General features: G+C 43.0%; 2 protein-coding genes across 2 annotated transcripts in view; both read left to right on the forward strand.

Moving 5' to 3' along the window:
- LOC308323937 (intercellular adhesion molecule 5-like) lies at positions 1-6873 on the forward strand. Its single transcript, XM_080775815.1, has 9 exons — positions 1-137; positions 1257-1535; positions 1707-2030; positions 2248-2493; positions 2632-3006; positions 3241-3495; positions 3884-4213; positions 4491-4733; positions 5261-6873. Exons 1-9 carry the CDS (start codon positions 86-88, stop codon positions 5437-5439), a joined length of 2283 nt encoding a protein of 760 aa, XP_080631941.1. The 5' UTR covers positions 1-85; the 3' UTR covers positions 5440-6873.
- The window catches only part of trip10a (thyroid hormone receptor interactor 10a), a 22705-nt gene continuing 2353 nt past the window's right edge, over positions 5802-26153 (forward strand). Inside the window, exons 1-13 of the mRNA XM_080775093.1 lie at positions 5802-5937; positions 10347-10462; positions 11481-11537; positions 12333-12483; positions 13881-13943; positions 14450-14554; positions 15736-15864; positions 16407-16553; positions 17111-17299; positions 23431-23595; positions 24058-24081; positions 24887-24996; positions 25313-25445. Coding sequence (XP_080631219.1) covers positions 5914-5937; positions 10347-10462; positions 11481-11537; positions 12333-12483; positions 13881-13943; positions 14450-14554; positions 15736-15864; positions 16407-16553; positions 17111-17299; positions 23431-23595; positions 24058-24081; positions 24887-24996; positions 25313-25445 — 1413 coding nt within the window. The 5' untranslated portion in view covers positions 5802-5913. The remainder of the gene's footprint in view (positions 5938-10346; positions 10463-11480; positions 11538-12332; positions 12484-13880; positions 13944-14449; positions 14555-15735; positions 15865-16406; positions 16554-17110; positions 17300-23430; positions 23596-24057; positions 24082-24886; positions 24997-25312; positions 25446-26153) is intronic.

A 26153-nucleotide genomic window follows, 5' to 3' on the forward strand; every position in this document is an offset into this window, starting at 1 on the left:
TCCAGGACTACAGGTTCCAGTGAGTGACAGAGGCTCATCATCAGGACCAACAGTGATCCTGCATGGCTCACCTCTAAAGACCACTATGTCACCCCTTAGGATGCTGGGTCTTTTCATTATGATCATTTTACAAGCTGGTGAGTTATAACAGGTCAACTCTTATTATATTTGGCACACACAGTCAAAATGTGCTCTGTTAACTTATCTCAGAGAGTTTACAAATGTAACCAAGTTGACCAAATGGGTCCATTTGGTTACATTTGTACACACAGTTACAAATTAAATTACAGGTACAGTGTGATTTGTGTGATAGTGTGAGATGTTTCCTATATTATCATTGTACTGATGTGAAAAACATTTATTAATGTTCTGTGCTAACCGCTTGTTGTCTTGGTACATTTGCAGTAGCAATACGCAAGCATCATATTAATACCACAACTCAGTGAAGTTACCACACACACACACACACACACACACACACACACACACACACACACACACACACACACACACACACACACACACACACACACACACACACACACACACACACACTCTCTCTGAATGGAGGGAAAATTGCAAAATGCGGAACCCTAATGGTCTTGTGGTTTAGAAGGGAGTGGTAGGTGTTAAAGCTTCTGTTTTTGTTTCCATGGGCAAACTGCAATTGTTGCTTAGCATATGCTTTTACATTGGGGTGGGAGTGGTGGGTGGCAGTTCCGTTTACACGAAAGAAGAAAAAAAAAAAGAAACCCAAAGACATATCAACCACAAAACATTAACAAACAACATAATCTTTAGGCAGTTTGCTTTTAGACATGATGGTGTACTGTAGAGGGACATGATCTTTATTCTACAATGTACTTTATAGACATGAAACCAGCTAGCTGCCTTCTGCCCACTACTGCAGTATTGAAATCAAACAGAGGAAGTTACTCTAATGTTGTTATTGTTACTTTCATGTTTGATATTTTATTTTGTATGTCATTGCGGTATGTTTCTCAGTCAGTAGGACCCATTTATAAAAAAACAACATACTTCTTTGTTTCAGCACCAAAGCCATAGTGTACATGTACAACAGTATGTCATATTCTAGTACCTCCTTGTTGTAAAAGTTATAGAGGAGACAAGAAAACAGCACAGCACGAGGATGGAGCATGTGCCTCAAATCCATGCAGCTTTGAGGACAGTATAATGGCCATAGAAATACAAATAATATAAGACCCATAAAAACACCTGTTCATGTGTATCAACAGATGCTGATAGTGACTGCCCTGCCGAGATAAACCCTCTCACCCTGCATCCTTCTGAGCTGCTGGTACAGTATGGGGACCTGGTACAAGTCAATTGCACAAGTGAAGTTAGTAATCACACTTTTATAAAATGGACCAATAAAAATAGAACTGTGGACTTGGTGACAGAGGACTTTATTGTCTGGACAGCGAACGTGTCAGACTGGGACATACAGGCTCAGTGTCGCATCCAGTTGAATGATGGTCTTCTATGCAGCAAAGATCTAAAGCTCACTGTATACCGTAAGTGACATTGCAGTGCGACCTCACTTTATAGGGAAAAAAGGGCTTCTCTATACTAAGCTATTCGAAAATAGATTTAATACAATTGTAAAAAACATTTGATGAAAAAATAGGGATGCCAGGGTTAATGTGATTAAGCAATGCCATAACCAAGTCTTTTTCTGCCCACAGAGAACCCAGAGTACATTGATGTGTATGTCATCAATGGGTCTCATCAAGCAGAGGAAGGACAAGAGTACCAGCTACAGTGTGACATCAGCGACGTTGCTCCTGTGGAAAACCTCACCGTGAGGTGGTACAAAGGCAAAAGCATCGTGAAGAATGAGACAAATAGCAGCAATATGGCCAAAACACCAGCTAGTTATTCATTTATCCTGAAGAGCATCCTCAGCAGAGATGATGATGGGGTAGAGTTCACATGTGTGGCTGAGCTAGACCTGGGACCAGAGATACCACAAAAGCCTGTTAATGCATCTGTCAGTGTTCAAGTGCATTGTGAGTCTATGATTATTACACAATAGCAAAGTCACATATTCTCAGTGGTGTAAAATAACTAAGTGCATTTACTTAAGTACTGTACTTAAGTAGATATTTGTACTTCCAATACTTTTACTTCTACTCCACGACATTTTGGATTCAGTTCAGGTGTTGAAAATGTCACGCAGCATTCTTGCAATGAGCCATTTGGACTATTTCTCCTCTCTGTCTCCAGATAAGCCTGGGGTTGTGTGTCCAACAACTTTCGTGGGTGTGGAGGGTAATTTCAGTCTGAGCACTGTGCCCTGGCCCTGCACAGTAGTGGATGGAAACCCTCCTGCTGATGTTAAATGGTTCCATAAAGGGAAGGCGATCATCAATGCCTCCTCAACCATAACCAGGAATAATTCAGGAGAGTATGTCATTGTATCTTCCAATCGTCTTGGCAACGCCACAGCTACTGTTTTCGTCTCTGTGGAATGTGAGTGCTTTGAGAAGGACATGTTTTATTTATTTATTTAGTCTCAATTCGAATTTCAATTTCCGGTCACATAGTAGCTTAAACTTGATCTTGTTAATGTGAGTGTGATCTTAAAACTTCTACATATTTCCTTTTCAGATCCTCCTGAATTTGAGGATGTATCGAGCACAGTCAACGTAAATATGGGCAATGATGTGTCACTGGACTGTACAGCTAAAGGAAACCCATCTCCCAAGCTCCAGTGGTACCATGATGACGAAGGATCTATGGATTGGAGCATTGAGCACTCAAGTATTCTGAACATTTCAGGAATAAACAGTAGTGCAACATACAATTGCACAGCAGCTAATATACATGGGAATATAAGTAAGCAGATCTATGTTAATGTGATAGTGATCCCTACAATGCCAACACCAAAAGAAATGACCACTCCAGCCACAAAGGAAATGACCACTAAAGCCACAAAGGAAATGACCACTCCAGCTACAAAGGAAATTACTACTCCAGCATCAGGTACAGTAGATCCATGTCTGTCCTATTCATGGACAATTCACACCAGGAGAACACATATTCCAACAGCTCAGTCAAACCATTTAAATAAACAATTTTCAACAATACCAGCTTTACCAGTCATGTTGCTGTGGACATGATATATCATCAATGAACAGATTATAATCATATGATGATCCTTCTTGTGCATGAACTGATTAATTCTTTTATTGGATTATATCCTTTGCTTCTTGTTAGATATTCATCCTCTCGTGCTGAAGCCTGCCAGAGTGGTGGTAAGATACGGAGATTCAGTTTCAGTCAACTGCAGTACATCTTTGCCTGAGCACGATGGGATGGGTTGGGAGGCCCCGGGGGACACAGAAATGATGGAGAATGTCACTTATGTCACTTGGACCGTGGACAACTTGACAGACTGGAAAATAGAACCCCTCTGCTACATACGGAGAAATACACAACAACATAATAAGACGCTACCTGTCACTTTGTATAGTAAGTACCATGTACATTTACACATGTACTTTCAGACGCACAATATGCATGGCAGTGTTGGCTTAGATATGTGAAAGTGGTAGATTGATCAATCAGTCAATTCATCTATCTATTGTACGTGTAATAAACATTTTGATATTTAACCATTTAAACCCTATACTTCATTGACCGGAGTCCCTCATGGGTCTATATTAGCCCCCATCCTTTTGTTCTACACCAAATGTTTTTGCCAAAAATAGCCGATATACAAGCTCACTGTCTTTGTACTGGACTTGTACTACTTGTACTGTACATCTGATGTGTATGCCACATGTTCGCCACAGAATAGGGGCGCTACGGTTCATGTGATTAACTTTAAATTAATCATCATTATTATTTTCATCTATAGAGACTCCAGATGCTGTGGACATCTCTCAGGTGAATCCAACTGGGCCAATGTTAGAAGGCACAGAGTATCAGCTACAGTGTACAATTATCAAGGTTGCTCCAGTGCAGAACCTAACTGTGAAGTGGTACCTCCAAAATAAAACCATCAAAGTACATGCGTTTGATGCAGCCGATGGTCACCCTAAGGATGCAATTGACACGATCAGAATCATTCCTAACAGAACTGACCATGGAGCAGAGTACCAATGTGAGGCCCAGCTCGACTTGGGACCGGATGGACCACAGCCACCTCCTACTAAGACTTCATCACCATTGACTGTTCATGTGCACTGTAGGTTCTCCACTTACCTTATCATCGTGACGCAATGTTTAAACAGACTCAGCAATGTATAAAATGATACATTATTTAGAAATACTGAGTGATGGTACCATGAAATGTTATTACTTGGTTTGTTTGTAAGCCTGTGTGATAAGCCAACACTGTCCAAGTCATTCACTCTCAGTATGTTAAGCTAGGTTTAATTAACTTAAGCAAAAACATGTTTGATATAATTGATACATGACCCTATGTCCATTGCTTTCCCCTAATGCCTATACATCCCTTTCAGATGCCCCGGAGTTTAAACAGGGAAATAACACTGAGGAATTTGAACCGGGCTCTGACGTGCAACTGACTTGCATTGCTGAGGGCAACCCTCCTCCTACAGTCTGGTGGATCAACGCCACTTGGGGGAGCCAGAGCCCTACTATTACTATCAGAGGAGCCACGTCTACCCACGCTGGGGTTTACGTCTGCCTTGCCACGAATGAGGTTGGGAACGTGACCAGGACCACCACACTGAAGATGAGAGGTAACTGTTCTGCTGAGCACAACATGGAAACATAAACACCGGAGTAAGCTAATAATGGCTGATGTGACCGTAACCATAACACAGACATAGGCTACTTTTCTGTCATCAAACAAAGTCTTTAGTGCTTTTTCTGGTTTTATCCTCTTAGCAGATTTTGTATTGACCTGTAGGCTAGGACTTTTGTTGAACTGTACCCATTCTACGAACTGTTAATAGGCCTACAATAACAAATCAATCAATCAACCAATCAATCAATCAATCAATCAATCACTCAATCAATCAATAAAAAATGTGAAACATCCAATAATGTGATGTGTCATAATGGTTCTCAATACAAAATAGACTATTTCTCTTTAGTATAATGCATAATTCCTATAGTCTCTGTGTGGTGCCTGCCTGCTACTGTGCATTTCTAGCCCCTAAAAAAAATGTAATGTAATTTTTTTTTTAAGAATGTTAATTATTTATCTGGTGAAATAAAGCCTAATAAATAAAGCCTAATGAACTATTTTCTATTTTACTTACAGATAAATCCAACCATTGGTTATGGATAATTCCACCGATCATCCTTTCAATAATTATCATCTCCCTCATGTGTTACTACCACCGAAAAAACCGTGGACAATATGATTTTCAGCATATCCCTCCCTCCTCTATGCCCATGCAACCACTGTTGGCCAATGGTTCCAACTCCTCCAAGGTCTAAAATTATGATATGGCGGAAAGTCTTTTATTCGTCATTTGATTTTCCTATAACTCTCTTGTGGAGCTTGTGAAAGGATGTAAAATATGGGTCATCTGTCTCATCTGTCTGGGAGAGCAGTCAACCTCTGCCTACTTCCATGGCCATCATGGCCGTATGAACTGTCCCTTTAAGAATTAGGGATTTGGGAGTGACGCGATATGAAAGCTAGTTTATCCTCCTTTCCTTGGCTATGAAAAACATATTTGGACTAACTAGACTAATACGATCGGCTCGTTGGCCGGGGTTGAACTTAATTGGTGCCAGAATGCGTCTCGCTGGTCGCCGCTAAAAAGTAACCGGAGCAGAGGGGAAGTGATTCGGTTACGAAGAAGTCTCATCTGGGGTGGATCAGACCAGGGCGTCCTCCTCCTCCAGTGTGTTGTTGGGATCAACTTTTGAAGAACTTCTTTGTATTCAGAGGGATACAAGTTGAACATGGACTGGGGAACGGATCTGTGGGTGAGTTGGGTTTTTAGCGAGCTAGATGGATGGAAACAGATGACGTTGTTGTATTATAGCCTAAAAACGGCTGTTGTTGTTTGTTAGCTGAGATAGAAAATGTGGCGCATTGTTGCGTGGTTACGGTTTGACCTAACTGTGCTGTGCTTTGAGGTGAAACAAGATGCACGGAGGAAAGCTAAGCTACTGACTGACACTGATACTGAGTGTGCTAACCCGCTAGCCGATTGGAACGACAAGCATGCAGTGCGCTGCAGACAGTAAACACAGCACAGGGCAGCTAACTGTGTCGCTTGCCGAACATATTACCGTAGTTACAGAACAGATCGTTGTTTGCTTGCAGGTCTGTTCTGTACTACAGAGTATAAGTTATTATAGGCTTAAATCACAACAACACCTATGTCCATGTGCGCAGAGATTCAGTCAAATCTGTAACACATCATGTTGAGTCAATCTGCACGTTGAGAGTTTATCCACTGTGGGACAACACAGTGGATAGTTTTTGTCTTTTTTTCCCAATGTTGTTGACATTAATGGATCAATAATATGCACTCACTGCCCCTCCGCTCACTGGTTGGATGATGAGTTGTCCTTGTCCTACCTACCTGTCAAATGAGTGGCGTGTGACTTGACAAATGAAGCCCAGTGACAACAAGCTTGGGTACACTAGGAGTTAGGGGCTACATGTGCTTAGCTGATTGTATGTTGTACCTCTATTGCCTAGTAGTTTCTGTACTTCTTTTAAATCGCACATATTTCTCATCTGATTCCTATTATTTGTAAATAATGTTTAGTATCTATCTATCTATCTATCTATCTATCTATCTATCTATCTATCTATCTATCTATCTATCTATCTATCTATCTATCTATCTATCTATCTATCTATAACAATTTGTTGTGCTTGCATGTTGACAATAAAGCTGTTGAAGAGGATCGATGTTGAAGACCTTATAATCTATTCTGCATTTCCCTTACTCTATTGGTTATAAAATGCTTATTTGTTGAAGCCTTCTGTTTGGGTGAGAGGGAAGCTTGCTGCTGTTTATTGACCACTCCAGGACACAAGAGCTCATGTGTTGTATTGGAGAGTGATGGTGAGGCTTGCCTTGGAGTCTGGACTGCTGACTTGCAGTCGCAGACTACAAGCCAGCAGCACCTGGACAGGGTGATCATAAACAAAATGTTAAAGTGTCATGATGGTATACATAGAGAATACTTTAACCCCATTAAAAGTTTTCTGAAAGCATACATTGTTATAGCAGTGGTTCTAAAACGTTGTCACGTCAATGACATGTATTTGGCCGCCGACCCCCATCTCAAAATATTTTGTTCCAGGGACCCCCTTAGAAGCAAAGATTTTGGTTAAAAAGGTTTGTAAAATATATACCAAAGATTTTTCAAATATAACAGATCTATGAGTTCATAGTGTGCTGCGATATGAGCTTATATATCTCCTATTTTTTAATAGGCAAAGAAATCTAAAATTAGACGGATGCTTTAAATCAAACATAGTTTTCATACCAAACACTGTTGCCTTGACCACTGAAGAATCTTTTGGTTCAATAGTTTGTACATGGCTACTACACACACACACTCGCTGTGTATCAGAATGTAAATGGAGCATTGCAAAGAGGTTCTGAGTTCTGACCTCATTATACATTAGATGGTCTCCCCTAGGCCTGTTCCCTCTGTCCTCTTTCAATCCTCAGTGCCGGTGCGACAGCCTAATTAGTTTTGCCCTAATTTGACAGCGTTAGAGAGGAACCTATCCATATTCCAGTATTAATTAGGCTTCGTGCAATTGGAGGAATCTGTTTTGATCTTTGAAGTCGTTTTCCTCATCCTCTTCAGGGAGTCTTTTGGTCTATAGCCAGTAGCCATCCATCACTAATGTTTACCTATATTCTATATATTTACATATTCACCTAAACACAGATACCTATTTTAATATGAGCGTGTTACTTTGTTTATATTAGCCCCATATATGTGTCTCACTGTCTGGAAGTTGCAGACTTGGCAAAGCCTGACTAGTGTAATTGGTCTTGTTAATGTTTGGCCAAGGAACCTCCCTTGTAGGCAAGGTTGCTCTAGTAGTCTATGGCATCTGTCCTCTTGCTCTCCTTGTCGTTAATCCAGTGGCTATTTTAAGCCACAACTTTTCAGTGTTGAAGATCACTGGCGGGTTTTTAAGCTCTGATAGTGAGTGCTACTAGGCCAATGTCAAAAACTGCCGCCAGTAGTGTGGCAGGTCTGGCTGTGTGCGGCCCATGAGGTTCTGAAAGACTGGGTGACTCAGGACACAAACGTTCACTCTAATTATGGAGACTGGTGGCTTCTGATGGTGACTCGTTTATAAGTTATTCTGTTAATTGTTGGCACCGCTTTGTTTTCTTAAGCATTGTTTTTTTGTATTTTAAATGATAGATGTGACGTGAGAAGGGTACAACATCATTAGCCAAAACTGTTAGGTCAGTCTTTTTTGATCATTTCACCTTCATCATTGCATCCATCCTAAATAAATACCCTTTTTGCTCTCCTTTTGTATGAAAGTTCTGTGTCTAACTGTATGTCTTTTTCACACCAGTGATTTGGTCTCATTTGAATTGTAAATCCAAATTGATATTTTTCTACATTATGATTTGTTCTCTGTTTTGGTTTTGACACATTTAAATTCATTTGACACTTATTGTGCATCAAGAAAAAAATTATTGCTGGACACACACACACACACACACACACGCGCAGATGAATGAAAAGTTTGCACTGCACAGAACCTATTATTTTGGGCCTAGTATTAACAATTTATAATGGTGCAATTGCCTTTTCAATGCTGAATCTAATCCCAAATGTTATTTTACAAAAGAGCTGATGACAAGTTTGAGTCAGCAATATGGATATTTTAGTTCATACTGGATGTTCTTTATGTCAAGAAATTGGGTTTATGCGCACTCACTAGTCACTACTATGGCAGTTTTCATTGCTGATATCAAATTAATGATTCAATTCAGCTGACATATACAGTTTTTCCAATTCATTATTAACTACCCAGCTATTAAGTTATTTATTACTCATTAACATTTTGTGCTTTATCACTGTCAGCTTAACCTTAATTGAGGACTGTGGAACATATTTGAATACGTGAAAGCGTGGATGTGGAACTGATCAATTTAGGTCAATGTATCGGATACTGTTAACCACTCTCCAATATACAATAGAGTGCTAGACTAATGTTAGCTGATACCTGGCTTGTATGCTCAGTAGGGGACAGCTATATCCCTATGTTTGTTTATAAAAACAGGCTATATGATTCTATTTGATTATTGTAGTGGACACCGTACGGCACATGTTTGCATTCAAGACTTTTATTAGTCATAAATCTGCAACTCTTGTTTGAAGACCTAGACTAGAGCTTGCTTTGTTATTTCAGTGTACTCCTTTTTCATTGCATCTACTGTATTTGCAAGTCAAATGCACGGAACACTTTGCAAGGAGAAAATATCCTTCACACCAGCACCACCACAACAAAACATTTTATTGGCAACCTGTTACGTCCTCATTTATTTACATCGATTCAGCCATCCAATTGGTCTTCAGGTAGGCCTAATTGCAGACCTCTATCCTAACCTTGTTCTGTAATTAGACATTACAGAACTCATTTGGGCATGTCTTTTTAGGTTTTACTTAAAAGGAATTAGAGGTCAAGCTCAACATGGCCTAACTTGTCAGGAATCCTTTTTCAGAGATACCCCCCATACGCACTGTAAATGTTATCACCAATAGAGAGTTTGGAGGGGGGGGGGGGATTTGTCTGATATCTCTCTCTCTCTCTCTCTAGCAGGCTTGTCTGAGCTTGAAGGTGTCATAAAGCAATGCTAAATAACAGACACAAGAGAAGATGTCAACACAATACGCCCCCTTTCTTTCCCAACAAGTGTTGGAGTTTCTGAAAATGCACTAGTCCTCATTCAGTCAGATGTCTTATGAATTTGTGCCAAGCACAAATGCTACACTACACTCCATGTCACATCACTCTGAGACTGTTACTGGAACTTTAATGCAGGAGAGGAGAGGAGCACCTCCTATTTCCTGTCTGAGAACTGTGACCCCTGTGACCCCATCGGCTGTGGCCTTGCGTCCCCTGACTGTTCTCCCTCTCTCCGTCTCTCCTGTGATTTAATGCTAGGAGGACACATAGTCTGGCTACGGTCAAGGGTTTTGCACAAGTAGAGAGAATCTGTGGAATGCATAGGACATGCAAGGAGAAAAAAATAAACAAATGTGTTTTGAATTTATTGCCCTACATCCAAATTCATCACAGAATGACATGCCCACTTCCCGTGAGGGGTTATGTATGGTCAATAACATCTTGTCTTTTTCTATTTTGTTTTCTCTGACGTTCTGTCCAGGACCAATTTGACATCATTGAAAAGCACACACAGTCTGGCCTGGAGCTGGTGGAGAAATATGTGAAATTTGTGAAGGAGAGGACGGAGGTAGAGCAGAACTATGCCAAGCAACTGAGGTAGGTCTCATTCCTGTCATGGCTCCCTTGACGAAGTTGCATGATTAAATGAATGCTTTCAGTTGTGTGTGTGTGTGTGTGTGTGTGTGTGTGTGTGTGTGTGTGTGTGTGTGTGCGCGCGTGTGTTTTTGCGTGTTTGAGAGAGAGAGAGAGAGCATGCTGTCTCTGTGGTTGTCTGTGTGTGTTGTTGCTCTGTGTGTGCGGTCATGCATGCGTGTCTGTCTGTTTGTTCATTTGTTTGTTAGTGTTGGTGTGTGGGCACATGCTAAGACGCTGTTTATGAAATGTATTCACTGTCTCATGACTACTTTGAGGTTACGTCCTCGAAACACTGGCCTCATTCTCCAGCTGAGCTCTTTCTATCATCCACTCTCCCTCTCTGCTCTGTCCCTGGTCGGTCCCCAGTTCACTCCCAGTCCTCACTCTCCCTCTCTGCTCTGTCCCTGGTCGGTCCCCACTTCACTCCCAGTCCTCACTCTCCCTCTCTGCTCTGTCCCTGGTCGGTCCCCACTTCACTCCCAGTCCTCACTCTCCCTCTCTGCTCTGTCCCTGGTCGGTCCCCAGTTCACTCCCAGTCCTCACTCCTCACTCTCCCTCTCTGCTCTGTCCCTGGTCGGTCCCCAGTTCACTCCCAGTCCTCACTCCTCAGTTCACTCCCAGTCCTCACTCCTCAGGCCTACATCTGCTTAGTGCTGAGCTCTGCTGGATCACAGAGGAAGTGGGAGCAGACTGGCATAGTACAGACAGGATGTGGTTAGAGGAGGGTGTGTGTGTGTGTGTGTGTGTGGGGAGGGGGGCTGCAGAAAGTTAAACAAGGAAGAGCAGAATAGTAGCTTTTCCCCCATTTATTGCCTTTTTCTTTTACATTTTTATTTACAGAGGTATCCTTTGTTCAATATGGTTGTGCTGGGCTGGTATTTATGTACTGTATGTGTTTATTCTTGACCCATTTTAGAAATGGTTACATAGGGGGCTGTCCATCACCTGTGTTTCTGACCCCCATTTTCAATATATGCAGGAACTTGTCAAAGAAATATAACTTCAAACGAGGAAGCAGAGAAGAACAGGAGTGCAGGTGAGCCGGTGGGGGTGTGAGTGGCCTGACCAAAACATTTATGGAAAACAAAAAACGCTGAACCTCCTGGAGCGATGTAACCAACCTCTAGTGATGACACTTTATTGTTGCATAGAAATAAATTATATTTTCTAAGCAAAACCTTACTTACTGGCAGTTGTTGCCTAGCAACATGGACTTATTGATCTGTATCTTGATGTCTCTGGGCCTGTCACATGAAAGAAGAAAGAAAAGAGCATCAGTATAATATTGGAGGCTGTTTTACATGCCTGGCTGTCAAATGACACTGCCTTCATTTACCAGTATCAAGACCAGTTTAAGCATTCAGTCCTGAAGCTCAACGTTCATTATTACTAGTATTACAACTATAAATAGAAAAAGCCTTTGTTTGGGCTCTCATACGGAGGTTCAGTATACCATCGTAGCTTGAACAACATGGCCTTTCAGCATTCTGCACCTAAGGTCAAGGTCGCTGTTACCAATACCATAGTTGATTGGCGCATTATGCACCCATATGTGGAGCTCTTGTTTTGTTGTCTTTCGATAAGGAAAAATGAGTAATTACTCCTTATCTGCCCGTGTCATGTACCGAAAATGGTGTTCTGAGCTTGTAGATTTGCTATTTTCGGTGAGCAACACAATGCGCAACCAAGTATAAATGGGTCTAAGGGAAGTGATGAGCATCAATCATTGCTTATCATGCCACTGACCTGTGTTTAAGGTTTTATGTAAGCCGTTATGAGTGCTCTGGTCCACCACACGCCTCTCTTATCTGTGCTCCCTCCTCCTGGACAGCAGGTTCTCCAGCTACCAGTCCTTCCTGGACGTGCTGAATGAGATGAACGACTATGCGGGGCAGCGGGAGCTGATCGCCGAGAACATGATGATGAACATCTGCATCGAGCTCACCAAGTACCTCCAGGAACTCAAGCAGGAGCGCAAGACGGTGAGCGCTGGAGGGAGGGAGGGAGGGAGGGAGGGAGGGAGGGAGGGAGGGAGGGAAGGAAGGAAGGGCAGGGCAGGGTTCGGGACAGAGCTTCTCAAACTCTTTCATGTTAAGGACCCCCCCAAATTAATATGTATTTGGCCACGGACCGCCACCGGAAAATATGTTGTGCCAGGGACCCTCAGAAAACAAGATTTGTCTTTAAGAAAATAATTTAAAAAAAATCTCAAGATTATTAAAAATCTTTCAAAAATAGTTGATCTACAAGCTCACAATGCATCTTATTTCTTAGATCGGCTATTTTTGAATGGATGAAGTATAACATAGAGTTAAAGTGGTTAAACTGAGTGTGATCAATGCTAAATTAACCAATTCAGTTGGTGACCCCCTGGGGGTCCCCTGACCCCACTGGGTTCGGGGGATGAGCAGAGTCTGCTTGAGTGTAATCATGGCACGCAATGCTGAGGGGGAGTGTAAACGACGGGTGGAGGGAGGGGGTGTAGCACGATGGGTGGAGGGAGGGGGTGTAGCACGATGGGTGGAGGGAGGGGGTGTAGCACGATGGGTGGAGGGAGGGGGTGTAGCACGATGGGTGGAGGGAGGGGGTGTAGCACGATGGGTGGAGGGAGGGGGTGTAGCACGATGGGTGGAGGGAGGGGGTGTAGCACGATGGGTGGAGGGAGGGGGTGTAGCACGATGGGTGGAGGGAGGGGGTGTAGCACGATGGGTGGAGGGAGGGGGTGTAGCACGATGGGTGGAGGGAGGGGGTGTAGCACGATGGGTGGAGGGAGGGGGTGTAGCACGATGGGTGGAGGGAGGGGGTGTAGCACGATGGGTGGAGGGAGGGGGTGTAGCACGATGGGTGGAGGGAGGGGGTGTAGCACGATGGGTGGAGGGAGGGGGTGTAGCACGATGGGTGGAGGGAGGGGGTGTAGCACGATGGGTGGAGGGAGGGGGTGTAGCACGATGGGTGGAGGGAGGGGGTGTAGCACGATGGGTGGAGGGAGGGAGTGAAAGGCGGAAAGGCGACGCAGAGGTCCCACTGTTGTGGCAGGAAGGAAGCCTTCCTCTGTGTGTCTCTCGGGAGGGAGGGATGGCCGCAATAGAGGTGTGTCATTCTCTGCCGTGTACTGATTTGGCTCCTTCCCCGCTTGGAATGCAGGGAGCAGTGCGGCCGCGCACAGACTCTTGCTGCAGTCATGATGTCTTAAACACACTCACTGGCATTTGTTTTTGTTTGTTTTGTGGCTTTTGGGAGGTCATTGTTTATTCTGTTCCCGTTAACTGACCGACTGAAGTTCTGTCTGCCCCACACTCCATCGTGGGCTCTCTCAGTCTCTCTGTCATCTGACCCCCTCCCTCCTTAACTCTGTCTCTATTTTTATTCCTGTCTGCAGTATCTGTCGGAGGCCAAGAAAGCCCAGCAGAGTATGGAGAGCACATACAAGCAGCTTGATAGTGTAAGTTTAGCCTTATTATTAGACCCTTTGGAAATTAAAATATTTTTCTACAGCATTTGCGTGTATATAAATGTTCTCTTGCACTGGGGAAAGCTGTCAGATAGCCAGAAATGTTTCATTGTGAGTTCAATGGTTTGGGCATCCAGCGTCTTTGTGTACATTTGTGTACAGTAAAAACAGGTGGGTGAGGGAGAAAAGGCACCAACCATATTCTCAGTGCTTAGAAAAATAAAAGAAATATCTTGAATGCTGCCATGCTACTGCATGGTCCATGACATTGACTGCAGACTTGTATCATAAATCCAAGTCATGTTTAGTAATGATTGGAGTACTTAGAGTTCCTTAGGCTCCACACACGTCTCCTATCCATCCTTTTTAAGAATGACAGTGAAATATGCTTTGCTCAAAATAGCCAAGCCTCATCATATTTCATTCAGACAAAGGCCTCAGAGCAGTGCGGGTCGGATGTGAGCTTCCTCTTACTCGTCGTTCCCTTTTTCCACCAGAGTAAAAAGCGGTTCGAGAGGGAATGGCGAGAAGCAGAGCGTGCAACGCAGAACGCAGAGAAGACCGATCAGGACATCAACGCCACGAAAGCAGACGTTGAAAAGGTAGATTGGAAGCAAATTAACGCAGCCCCCCTCCCCAAAAAACACATTTATCTTTTCCTGTGTGTACATGTCAATGGTTATCAAAATAAAGGGTAGTGGGTCGTAGGGCTGCCGTAATTGTCCAAAAATTGGATTCGGATATTCGTTTTAAAAACCCACGTGGATTCGAACAATTCGAGCCATTCGGATTTCGGATTTCAATTCGAGCCAATCGGATTTTTTAATAATTATATTTACACCAATACAACCTGAGACATAACATTTAAGATCGCATTGCTGGCGCAACTCTCTCTCTCCGCGCATTGGTGTTGCTGAAAACTGAGATGGAACGGAACGCATACATTCTCCCTTCTCCAGTAAAACATTTTTCTTAAATGAGCAATCCTACCACACAGCCTTATCAAAACGAGGCACGGAGGCAGTGTTAATTCTGCTGCATTATTATTATCTGTGGACTGTGCGTCTGCTGCCGAGTGCCGACGTTATGAAACTTTTTAGCTGGATAGCGCCTGCGCTCCGCTGTTATGCTCAAATTAGTGACCCTAAAGAATTCTGAGGCAACACGGCTGGAGACGAGGCAGCCAATCAGAACTGCGCTGCGCTGCGCTGTATAGTCTGTGTTTAGGAAATGATTTATTCTTCAATGTATGCCGTTGTCGGCGTGTCGCGTGGCAAATATAACTAATCTACAAGCTCACAAGTCACAACGCTTACCCATGGCACCGAAAACTAATAATAATAATAAATAAAAAAATATTTTTTATTATTATTTTTAATTCGAACCTTAATTTTATATATTCGGTTATTAATTATTATTTTTGATTCGAATCTATATTCGGATATAGAATATTCGTTGGCAGCACTAGTGGGTCGCACACACCAAGACCGCAGTTCAAATATAGTTTTTTTCATATTTGAAAAAATGGACAAACGTTTCGGCTATCCAGCCTTCATCAGTGTGAAGGCTGATAGCCGAAACGTTTGTCCATTTTTTCAAATATGAAATACCGGTAAACTATATTTGAACTGCAGTCTTGGTGTGTGCGACCCACTACCCTTTATTTTGATATGTTTTGAACGGGTGACACACCTATAGTCAGAGCGCGGTGGTCATATGAAGATTGATCTACATGTCAATGGTGGAATCTGACAGAGTGCGTTTGTTGTGTGTTCATGTGTAGGCCAAGCAGCAAGCTCACATGAGGACACACATAGCAGAGGAGTGTAAGAATGACTACGCAGCACAGCTCCAGAAGTTCAACAAAGAGCAGAGCCAGTTCTATTTCAACGACATGCCCATCATTTTCAATGTAAGCCAAGGGTTGTGAGCAGCTCTTTTCCGGTGACAAAGTATAAAATTGGGCTTAATTGGTTAACTTTGGGAGTGTAGCCTATGGGGCCAGAGGGTACACATGCTAGGCTACAGGTTGTTTCCCCTTTCCTTCAACGAACAAACATTTACAGAAAGTTTCAGAAACTGAAAACGCATCTCTTCTGTAATGCAATACACCAAATTCTCTCTTTATTATTTTATGAGATAGTCACACAAAATCTATTTGTCTCATTTGGAGCTGTATTGCATCCCTCCAAAATGTTTCCAAAAATATTTTAATAAACTACACTATATTAATTAGGCCATATTTCAAGTTGTTTTCTTGTGTCATCACAACCTCATACATAATTGAAATGTGTCATCAATAGATGCAGTAAAATCCTCATTTAATCCATTTGTAATCTTGAGTGTGTACAAATGTAACCAACAGGACTCGATATGGATGTGTAGAATGTGCAAATGTACAGGAGCGAGGACTATATTGTGCTCTGTAATGAGTGGCTTGGATGTGTTGTGTAGAAATTGCAGGACATGGATGAGAGGCGAGTGAGGAAGTTATCACAGGGTTACATCTTGTTCTCGGATACGGAGAAGCATGTGATGCCTATCATTGGCAAGTGCCTGGAGGGTGTTACTAAAGCCGGCAATAATGTCAATGAACGTAATGTAAGTTGGCCATTCAAATAATAACCTAATAAAACATACACACACCCACACATACACACACACCAGTGCTCAGAGGCTATAGCCTGATAACAGAGCACTAAATGTAAAGGTAAATATTTGTATTACTATACTTGTGAGCACATAACAATTTTAGAAATGCCATTTTTAACTGTTCTTTTGCCATTTGTAACCTTAACCTAGCTAAAGCCTGAATTACACAGAATTGCATAATACTCACTTGTGCAACTAAGTATACATAACCTTTAAATGAAGCCTCTAAATGCCTAATCCTAACCCCAGTGTGGAACGTTTTGTGAACCCAACTCTTAAAAATACATTTTACACATAAAACCACCATGTTTTCTGAAATTGTCCTCACAATGTCTTTCTCAAATTATGCTACACTTATGGGTACATTTGGCCCCCTCACAAGTACACATCACATCACACACTCACACAGAGGCTTCAGAGAGCACAATAGTTGGTGTCTCAGTCCATGAAGATTACAGTATGAAATTCACCCAAAAACCTTTTTCTACTTTCCGTAAATCCCTCAGGATTCGTTGGCTCTAATAGAGCAGAACAAGTCTGGGTTTGAGCGTCCTGGGGACCTGGACTTTGAGGATTACAGTCAGGGAATAAACCGGACGTCTTCAGAGAGCAGTCTGGGCACCCCGAAAGGAGCCATGGACCTTCTGGGAAAGAACCGCAACAAGAACTTCTGGCTGTTCAGCAAGAAGAGTAAGGTAGGATCTTGATCGCCAACAGAGCACCATGGCTGGTTTATCCATCTGACACAGCACTGCACAGCAGTGTTTCCCAAATGTTTGGCTCACACAATTTATTTTTTGTTGCGGATATATATCCACTTTTTATGTGTCATATATGTAAGGTTCAAATAAAGTGTATTGTCAGAAAGTCCCGTTTGTTTGCACTGGTGTGAAAGCCGTAAGCACATTCGAACCGGACCAAACAAATTCTGCTCCGCCACAAATCGGGGATCTCGGTTTGCTTCCAACAGCACCAGAGTTCGGTTCACTTTAGAGGTGAACATAATCCGACCCAACATTATGATTATAATGGATATCGTCGATACAAATTGTAATCTAAAGGTGTATTAGGTCATCTTTATGAATGGATTTTGTTGTGTAAATTAATTCAACATTGTACACAAATTATGTTTTAATGCATAATACCTTCCAAATCCTTAATTTATTAAACAAATGGGAATAATTTAAACATAATTACGCAAGCCAGTTGCAGCTGCAAAATGCATGACCACTGGCTAAAAGATTGCCCCATCATTAATCTGACTATATTTACGATTGTTTATTCCATTAAATTAATGTGTTGCCTAAAGCGGAATTCCATTGTAGTACCCAGCAATTAAGGAGACAGCTTGTTCGTTCAGGGCAGGATACGGTCGCTAAAATAAAGGTTTCTGTGTATACACATTAATTACATGATGAATTGTGAACTGTTGTACATGTAGGGTAGGCTATGATGAACTGAAGTTGCTAGCTGCAGCACACGCTATTATTTTCATAGTAGGCTACACAGTGTTGGTACTACAATCAATCTGTGCTTGACGGGTGATATGGGTATACAACAGCACTATGGCTTTGATGTGTTATTGCTTTGCAGCACAGCTCAAGACACTGACAGAGATGACTACCTCCATCTATTATTCGATAGAGCAGGCTTGGCAACCTTTTTGACCTGAAGTTCCGTGTTTTTATTTTCTTGATTGTCAGATTTATTTTTGAATCAGAACTGATTTTGATTGTCCATAAATATAACCATCTGTTTGTCTGCACGATTTCTTTCTCATCAGGATATTGTAATGATCATTATATTCAGAGCAATGACCCCACCTATCTCCCAGACCCCCTCCCTAGTCAGAGTTCAGAGTTTGAATGAATGTAGAATGATGTGCATGAGGATGTACAGTAATTTGCACATAGATGTGACTATTATGCCAGTCAGTGTGTCAGTGATTACCCTCCCCTGTGCCAATGATGGCAGAGTTGGTTATTCAAAAATATCAGCTGCTATTTTTTTTATCATTTTTGAGAAAACGTGAAATATTTGATTTTGAATGATTTTAGATTTTTTTCTTCTTTTTTATATATATTTTTATTTTAAGGGAATTTTGAATTTATTAACACAAATCTTCTCTTCTGGGGGTCTCTGGCACAAAACATTTTCATATGGGGGCGGGTCCACGGCAAAATACATATAATTTTGGGGGCACGATACCAGCAAAAGTTTGAGAAGTACAGATTTAGAAGGCCTTTGTAGAATCTGTGGAGAAAATGAAATGGATTTTTACTTCTGACTGACTCCAACGCCAGTGCCAAACAGAACACTGCTAAGCTAATCAGAGAAAGCCTAAGAGTTTTTGCCGTTAGCCACGTACCGAGCACCACAGTAATTGAAAGAGAATGCGTACCCTACGGTAGGCTACTGTGCTGCGATCTGTTGTGTGCAGATGTCATTGGTATCATATCTGCTGTGTTATCATGGTGATGTACAAACTTGTGACTTGTGAACCCTGAAACAGGGAAGGATTGACCCTGAAGTTACCTTATTAATTGCATCCAGCTTCATAGCCTAGTAGTAGTACAGTGACAGTCCCATGGACTGTGATTGGCATAGTGCAATGTGAACGCTTACCCAACCAGTTTAGTGTGATTGGCATACAGTAGTGCAATGTGAACGCTTACCGAACCAAATTATAAAGGCAACAATAGCTGCCCTATAAAATATATGAGAAATGTTCTTGATCAGATATTAGAAAAGAAAACACCATTCAATACGTATAAAAAACCCCCAAAAAAACATTCGTTCTGAGCTCGTTATTTTCGGCCTTTCATAAATTATTAGTTAATGATTTATTTTTGTAAGTTTGGGTCCCGGGGCATCATCATAATTAACTTTTGGACCTTGAGCTTAAAAGTTTGGGAAACGCTGGTTTACAGTATGATGTCATTGTTCACCTCCTTTCTATCACTAAATGACAGGATCAGATTAGAAAATCAATGGCCAATCAGTCTCATGATGTGAGGGGATTCCTAGAAGGTCACTGTGAATCAGATATGGGTCAGATTTGGTGAGCCAGGGGGCCAGCCAATCAGAGCCCAGGAAATCCCCTCTTACTGAGAGCTCTCATGATCGACCTGTGGTGGTGCGTGACACACACACACACACACACACACACACACACACACACCGAAAACCCTCTCCTCACTAAAGCTCATCATCGTAATGCATGAGGCTTCCTCTTTATTACCTATGCAGTGCATTGACAGACCACACACACACACACACACACACACACACACACACACACACACACACACACACACACACACACCTTTCTAGAACAGGTCTTTTGCATGACTCTGTCCCAGCCTGGCTGTGAGTGAATAAGCCTTGTCCCCTGCCCCTCTGCCTCTGCTGTGCAGTTTCCAATAGGTCAAGCGACAGGCAGCATTCTGCTGTGCTTGTGCTTTCATCAGCACGGGGCACAAACAACATTGAATGTCCCTCTGCAGGCATCCACAAACACACTGCTTCCATTCTACGGCCCGGAGAACCCTAGCATTATGACTCTCATCATCACAATAACATCTTTGTGTCAACCCGCCAGGGATGACACTAGTTCTGGGAGGTCAGATCTCGACGTCCATTCATGCAGTCAAGTTTTTAGATATTATCGTCGACTTTGCTGTACCATTTGCTCTGTGGCGCCCTGTTCGGGGCCAAGAGAGCATCCACCGCTCCGTTTAAAGATCGCAGATCGTGTTGGCCTGGGCCGTGGCTCAGCGGTCCAGGCACCTTGGCTGGTAATCCAGTCTGGCAGTGTGCTGCGGGTTCGACTCCCGATCCCGACGGCCTTTACTGCATGTCTTCCCCCTATCTCTCTCCCCCATTTCCTGTCAGCCTACTGTCTGTCCCTCCATAAAAAATATAAAATAAAGGCGAAAGCCACAACAACAAAAAACATAAAAGAAAAAGATTGCAGATCGTTATCTCTGAAGACCATTCATTCTATAGAATGTTCTTGCTAGGGCTGCCCGGGTTAGTCCAAAATTAACCTATGAGAAATGAGTTACTGACTGCTAACTAGCTTCCATAACTGACAACTCTCCTACCCCACCACCACACCCCGCGGCCGACCCCAGCTTGATGACCCCCGTCTCTTTCCAACCTGCAGTGTTCCCTCCTTCCAGCCGCCCTTCCCCTTTCTGCATGTCTCACTGGTTGTACTTATATTTGTGCAGTCTCTGACGTCCTGTGCGTGTGTGTGTGCGTGTGCGTGTGTGTGTGTGGGGCACACTGCTTTTGTGTCATCAGTCATGCTCTCCCCATTAGCTCTGTAGCTGTAGCCGGAATAGCAGACTGAACATCAGGGTTGTGTCTCGTATCTGCTTGAGTGAACCATTCGTTTACATTGACTCGTTCCTCCGAACCCCCAATCCTTTTCTACCCCCCCCCCACACACACACACACACACACACACCCCTCCCACTCTCCATTAACTCCAAAGCAAAGTAGAGCCTTCCCTGTAGGTGCACACATAATGACACCCCTGTACTACCACCCCTGACTGAGGTTTCTGTACATGGGAACGAGTTACCTTTTTATAGATCGCCATAACTGTCTCAGTGTTGTCAGAAGTGCGACGTGCGAGTGAGTCTGCCCGTGTAATTTAGCTAATGGCTCGCAACCCACCGCTCCTCAATTAAGTCGTTCAGCTGACACTGAAGGATCAGCCAGAGTACAGTGGTTGGTTCACTGCAGCTTGGTTTTTAATTGAAGCTTCCTCCAAAAGGTCACAGTGGGCATTCTTAATACATTTGAAAAATATGTTGGCCAATCTATCTTCCACACCAATTAATCAATTACCATAACTGAACAAATATTCACATTGTGATGCGTTCTGTACTTGTAGATTTCTTTCACCCAAAATAGGGAATCAATGGTTAAAGTGGTTAATCCGGATATTTATGATACCCTACTCTGTATTTCAATATTTATCTTTCATTGTGTGTGTGTGTGTGTGTGTGTGTGTGTGTGTGTGTGTGTGTGTGTGTGTGTGATATACTTTTAATATTACACGGCTGGTAATTGAGACTGCTGATCAGGTTGAACCAATGAAACAATGGTTAGCTCTGAGCTAGAGCTCGCACAGCAAAGTGTTTATTTTTCTCTGAAAAGTTGCTGGTCCACCATGATGTTTTTGTTCCTGACTGGAAACGCCATGGTGCTCGCCTAAAAATGCTTCCAACACCTAAGTTGAAAATATTTCAGATCTCAGCAAGCAGATAAAAAAACATCACATATGTGCAAGTGCAAAATAAATGCTCAGTGCCTTGTCATGCTGCTGGGGTTTATAAAAACCACTGTGCTCCCAATTCAATGAAATTAAACGATTCAAAATGCGCTCAGGAAAAGAGCGGACAGACACGGCACAGAGTTAAAATGACACTTCAGTATTTCACTGTGTGCCCTCTACCCTTTATCCTGGCTTGTGTTGTTGTGTTGGGCTAATTTATACATACCAGTGGCGTACGGACTTGACTATAGGCCCCAGTTCAAATATTTTGTTTAGCCCCCCCCCCACCCGTGCGGTATGATGCGTTTCATATCATTGTACCAAAACGCAGAAGACCAGTGACTGTACCTTCCTTGAACTGTACCTAAGCAATCTGTTAATAACATTTTCAATCAATCAGTGGCAATCAGTGACTCAAGTACCCCCTGCTATATTATAGCACAACATAATGTTATATCATTGACCTAAATGGCGTTATATCAACAATCAATCAATCAATAGGAGAAAAAAAAGATGTCTGTAGGAGTGCAGGGCTGCAGCCTGCAGGCCATCAGAAGTTACTTTGGACAGATGGAAAAAAACGTTAAACTTGCAGAGTGGCGGATTGTATTTGTATTGATTGTATTGTATCTTCTGATAGTTGTACTTGAATGTTGACATGAAATAATAATCCCGTCTAGTGTTTCATTAGCACGAACATGACAAAGTAGTCTACTGCTGAGCATTGTTATGCTGCTGATCAATGTGATCATGAACACATGCGTTGTAAGGCTATGGTAAAGATACCAAGAAGGACTGGCCAGTGATGGCACTGTTATGCATCAAGGAAGTAGTACGGACTTGAAGCTGTTTATAAACCAGTCAGTCAGTGACATCACTGACGAATCCTTGGTGTTACTCTTCATGCGACCGAATAGCCTCGGTACCCAGGCTTTCTTGTCACCGTCGCCTTGGGTTTTTTCCCCCTCCTTCTTCCCCCTTCATGGGCCCCCTGTCGTCTAGGCCCCCCAATGTACGCCTGTGGTATATACTGTCATATGACGAATTGTACCAGGCTTAAAGGTGTTGGGGCGTGTAGGTGTGTGTGTGTGTGTGTGTGTGTGTGAGACAGAGGTGTGTGTGTGTGTGTGTGTGTGAGAGACCGAGGGGTGTGTGTGTGTGTGTGTGTGTGAGAGAGAGACTGAGGTGTGTGTGTGTGTGTGTGTGTGTGTGTGTGTGTGTGTGAGACCAAGGTGTGTACGTGTGTGTGTGTGTGTGTGTGTGTGTGTGTGTGTGTGTGTGTGTGTGTGAGTGTGAGAGACCGAGGTGTGTGTGTGTGTGTGCTCATTCTCAGTTGTCTATGTGCGTGCCGTGTATTGTGTTTATCATGCAGTGTTGTCTTCCTGCCTGTGTGGTCATGTGCTTCGAGGTGTTGTTGACGGTGTCTCTTTCTTTCCCATGTCACCTGTTTGTTTTACCCTCCCCTCCACATCCAACCCCCCCCCCCCCCCATCCCATCGCCCATGGATGTCTCGACCTTGTCTCCCCCTCCCCCAGCTCTGTCCCTACACGCTTCCCCCCTTCTCGCCCCCCCTCACCCCCACACCCGCTAACGGACCCCCCTCCCCCAAGTTTGCCCGGGACCCTCTGTCATACTGTTTGAAGGAGATCAATAAGACAGTCAAACCCAGAATCTCCTCCTTCCGGACCCTTCGGAGATCGGTGAGTCACCCAGGCCAGGGGCAGTTGGGTCGGGGGGGGGTGAGTGACCTCCGCTCTTGGTGCAACATGTCGTTTATCTCTTCAAATGTGTAGGATTCAATTAATGTGCTGAAATGATCGTCAAACAACTATAATATAGACCCCACTGCCCAGACTCATTCTTTAACCCCTAAACCATTTTTGGGCTATTAGAAAACAGACGTTCTAGATGCTAACAATGCATGTGGCGTCATGTGAGCCTCTATTCTAGAGTGGCTATTTTCGAAGAATTTTGAAAATGTTTTTGAAACAGTGAAGAATTGTAAAATAATTTGAGACATTTTGTGAAGGAGAAAGTGGTTAATTTCATGTTTTATAGTACATGGCAACATCACCTGTTTTGCCAAATGCTAAGGTTATTGTCACATGGACTACTGTACACAATTCTGTCTGTTTCTCTGCCCCCCCACCCCCCCCTCGCAGAAATTCACACCAGAGAAGATCATGGTAATTCTTGGTGTGTGTGTGAGTGTGTGGGGTTGCAGTATGTTGTACGTAATGAACACCTCTATTTCTACAGCTAGCCTAAACCCAACATAATCAAATACACGCTGTTTGCCCAGAATCAGTGGTTCTCAAACCGGACCTCCATAATGGTTCCATTTGTAACCATTTGGTGAGAGACACTCTCATAGTTACAGACCTGTAAGGAGGATCCATTTGGACATTCAAGGAACCCTGAGGGTCCCCGGACCCCATTTTTGAGAACCACTGCCCAAAGTGCTCCAGATTAGCTGAGCATCAAGCTGTTGTTAGCATGTTCATGCTATGTGGCACAAGGCCTCTGTTGATGACTTTGGGTTGAAGAGGGCGCCACCTGCTGGTGAAGCAAATAATCTTTTGATGGCAAGTGGAGCATCTTGGAGGCTGTTATTCTTCACCCGATCACATCGCATTTGCAGTTTCTTAGGTGTACAATCAACTGAGAGTATGATTTATTGTCGATTATTATATTGTACTTGTGGGCTTCACGGGTGGAAAAAGGTTTTGGGTCCAGCTCAGTCATAAATCATTCCCATTGATTCAAAGAGTATTGATGTAGCTAATTTAAAGTGTAACACAGGCAACGTTGGTACTGTATGTGAGACTGATTGTTTTGTCAGCTAAATGGTGTAGCTCGAGCTGAACCCAAACTACAGTGTGTCCCCTTGGGGTGTGTTTCTGTAATTGCAGCTCCTGGGGTTGTAAACCGGTCTTGCTTTAATGTCAGAGAGAGTTCGGTATTAACCCTCCTTCCTGTGAACCGTTTCAGCCCACAGTGACCGAAGACTTTGGCCATCTCCCCCCTGAGCAGCGCAGGAAGAGGTTACAGCAAAGATTTGATGAGATCGGCAAAGAGCTGCAGAAGGAGGTGGATCAGAGGTGTGTGTGTGTGTGTGTGTGTGTGTGTGTGTGTGTGTGTGTGTGTGCGCGCGCTATATTGTTTGATATTGTTTAATAACTACAAAAGTGGTGTGAGCAACTGTGTCTGAGCAAACTTGGGGGTCTAATATGTATTGTGTGCATATCTACAGTACGTTTACATCTCCGCTTGTCGCCATACTGTGAATGTGTGCATTTAATTTGTTTACCCAGCAATGGGCTCTCCAGGGAACTGAAATCCACTGAGAATGAATCACACCTCCCTTCTCCTACTCTCTCTCCCGCGCCCCCTCCTCCTATTCTTCCATATCTCCAGTGAAGCCCTGGGGAAGATGAAAGATGTTTATGAGAAGAACCCTCAAATGGGGGATCCTGCAAGTCTAGCCTCTCAGATCAACCAGACGGCACAGAACATTGAGCGGCTCAGGGGAGAACTCAACAAGTATGAGGTAACCAGCCAAGCGTGTTATTAAGCCTGACTTATACTTGCGCACTGCGCAGGTGTCGTGCACCGGAAATAGCCGATCTACATCTGCCGCACGACAGACACGAAACGTGAAAGCATGTAGATCGGCTTTTGTTGGTGTGTGACGCCAGCACACAACCAAGTATAAATCACTGGTAGCTAACCAGCAGCTACCTCTGTTAAATGCAACAATGTTAAACGCAATGTGGGTAAACACCTGGTCATCATCATAAACAGTGATTTGATATATCTCATCTCTGTTTGCTTGTCTCTCTGTCACCAACCATATCTCTTCTCCCTGCAGACATGTGTTCAATTGAATATTGATTGATTTGATTTATTTTTTATTATGAAATAATATCATACGTCACTTACAGTACATACATCTGTAACAAACATCTGACCCACTGGGATAACGCAAAAAAAGCTTACAGCTTCTTCTATTGTACAAAGGCAATGTTAATATTCAAACTGACAAATCGTATGATTTTCAGTAAATGTTCTGAATTTGATGTGTAACATTCGAGATTCGAACCCGGGTCTCCCGCTTGGGAAACCAAAGATGATTATTAACAGTTTGCAGAATTACAGTACATTTCAAGCACAACTCAATACAAAGACTGTTAACTGTGAGTGGACGACCCAATAAAGTATTTCACTTGTTTACAAGAGGGTCCACCTTGTTCAATTC

The sequence above is a fragment of the Protomyctophum bolini genome (genome assembly GCF_963924005.1).
Source record: "Protomyctophum bolini genome assembly, chromosome: 11".
Lineage (NCBI taxonomy): Eukaryota > Metazoa > Chordata > Actinopteri > Myctophiformes > Myctophidae > Protomyctophum > Protomyctophum bolini.

Coding starts and splice junctions, on each gene's coding strand:
- LOC308323937 (XM_080775815.1), top strand. CDS start 86: ATGTCACCCCTTAGGATGCTGGGTCTTTTCATTATGATCATTTTACAA. Junction 3,496..3,883: donor GCTACCTGTCACTTTGTATA/GTAAGTACCATG, acceptor TTTCATCTATAG/AGACTCCAGATGCTGTGGAC. Junction 4,214..4,490: donor ATTGACTGTTCATGTGCACT/GTAGGTTCTCCA, acceptor CATCCCTTTCAG/ATGCCCCGGAGTTTAAACAG.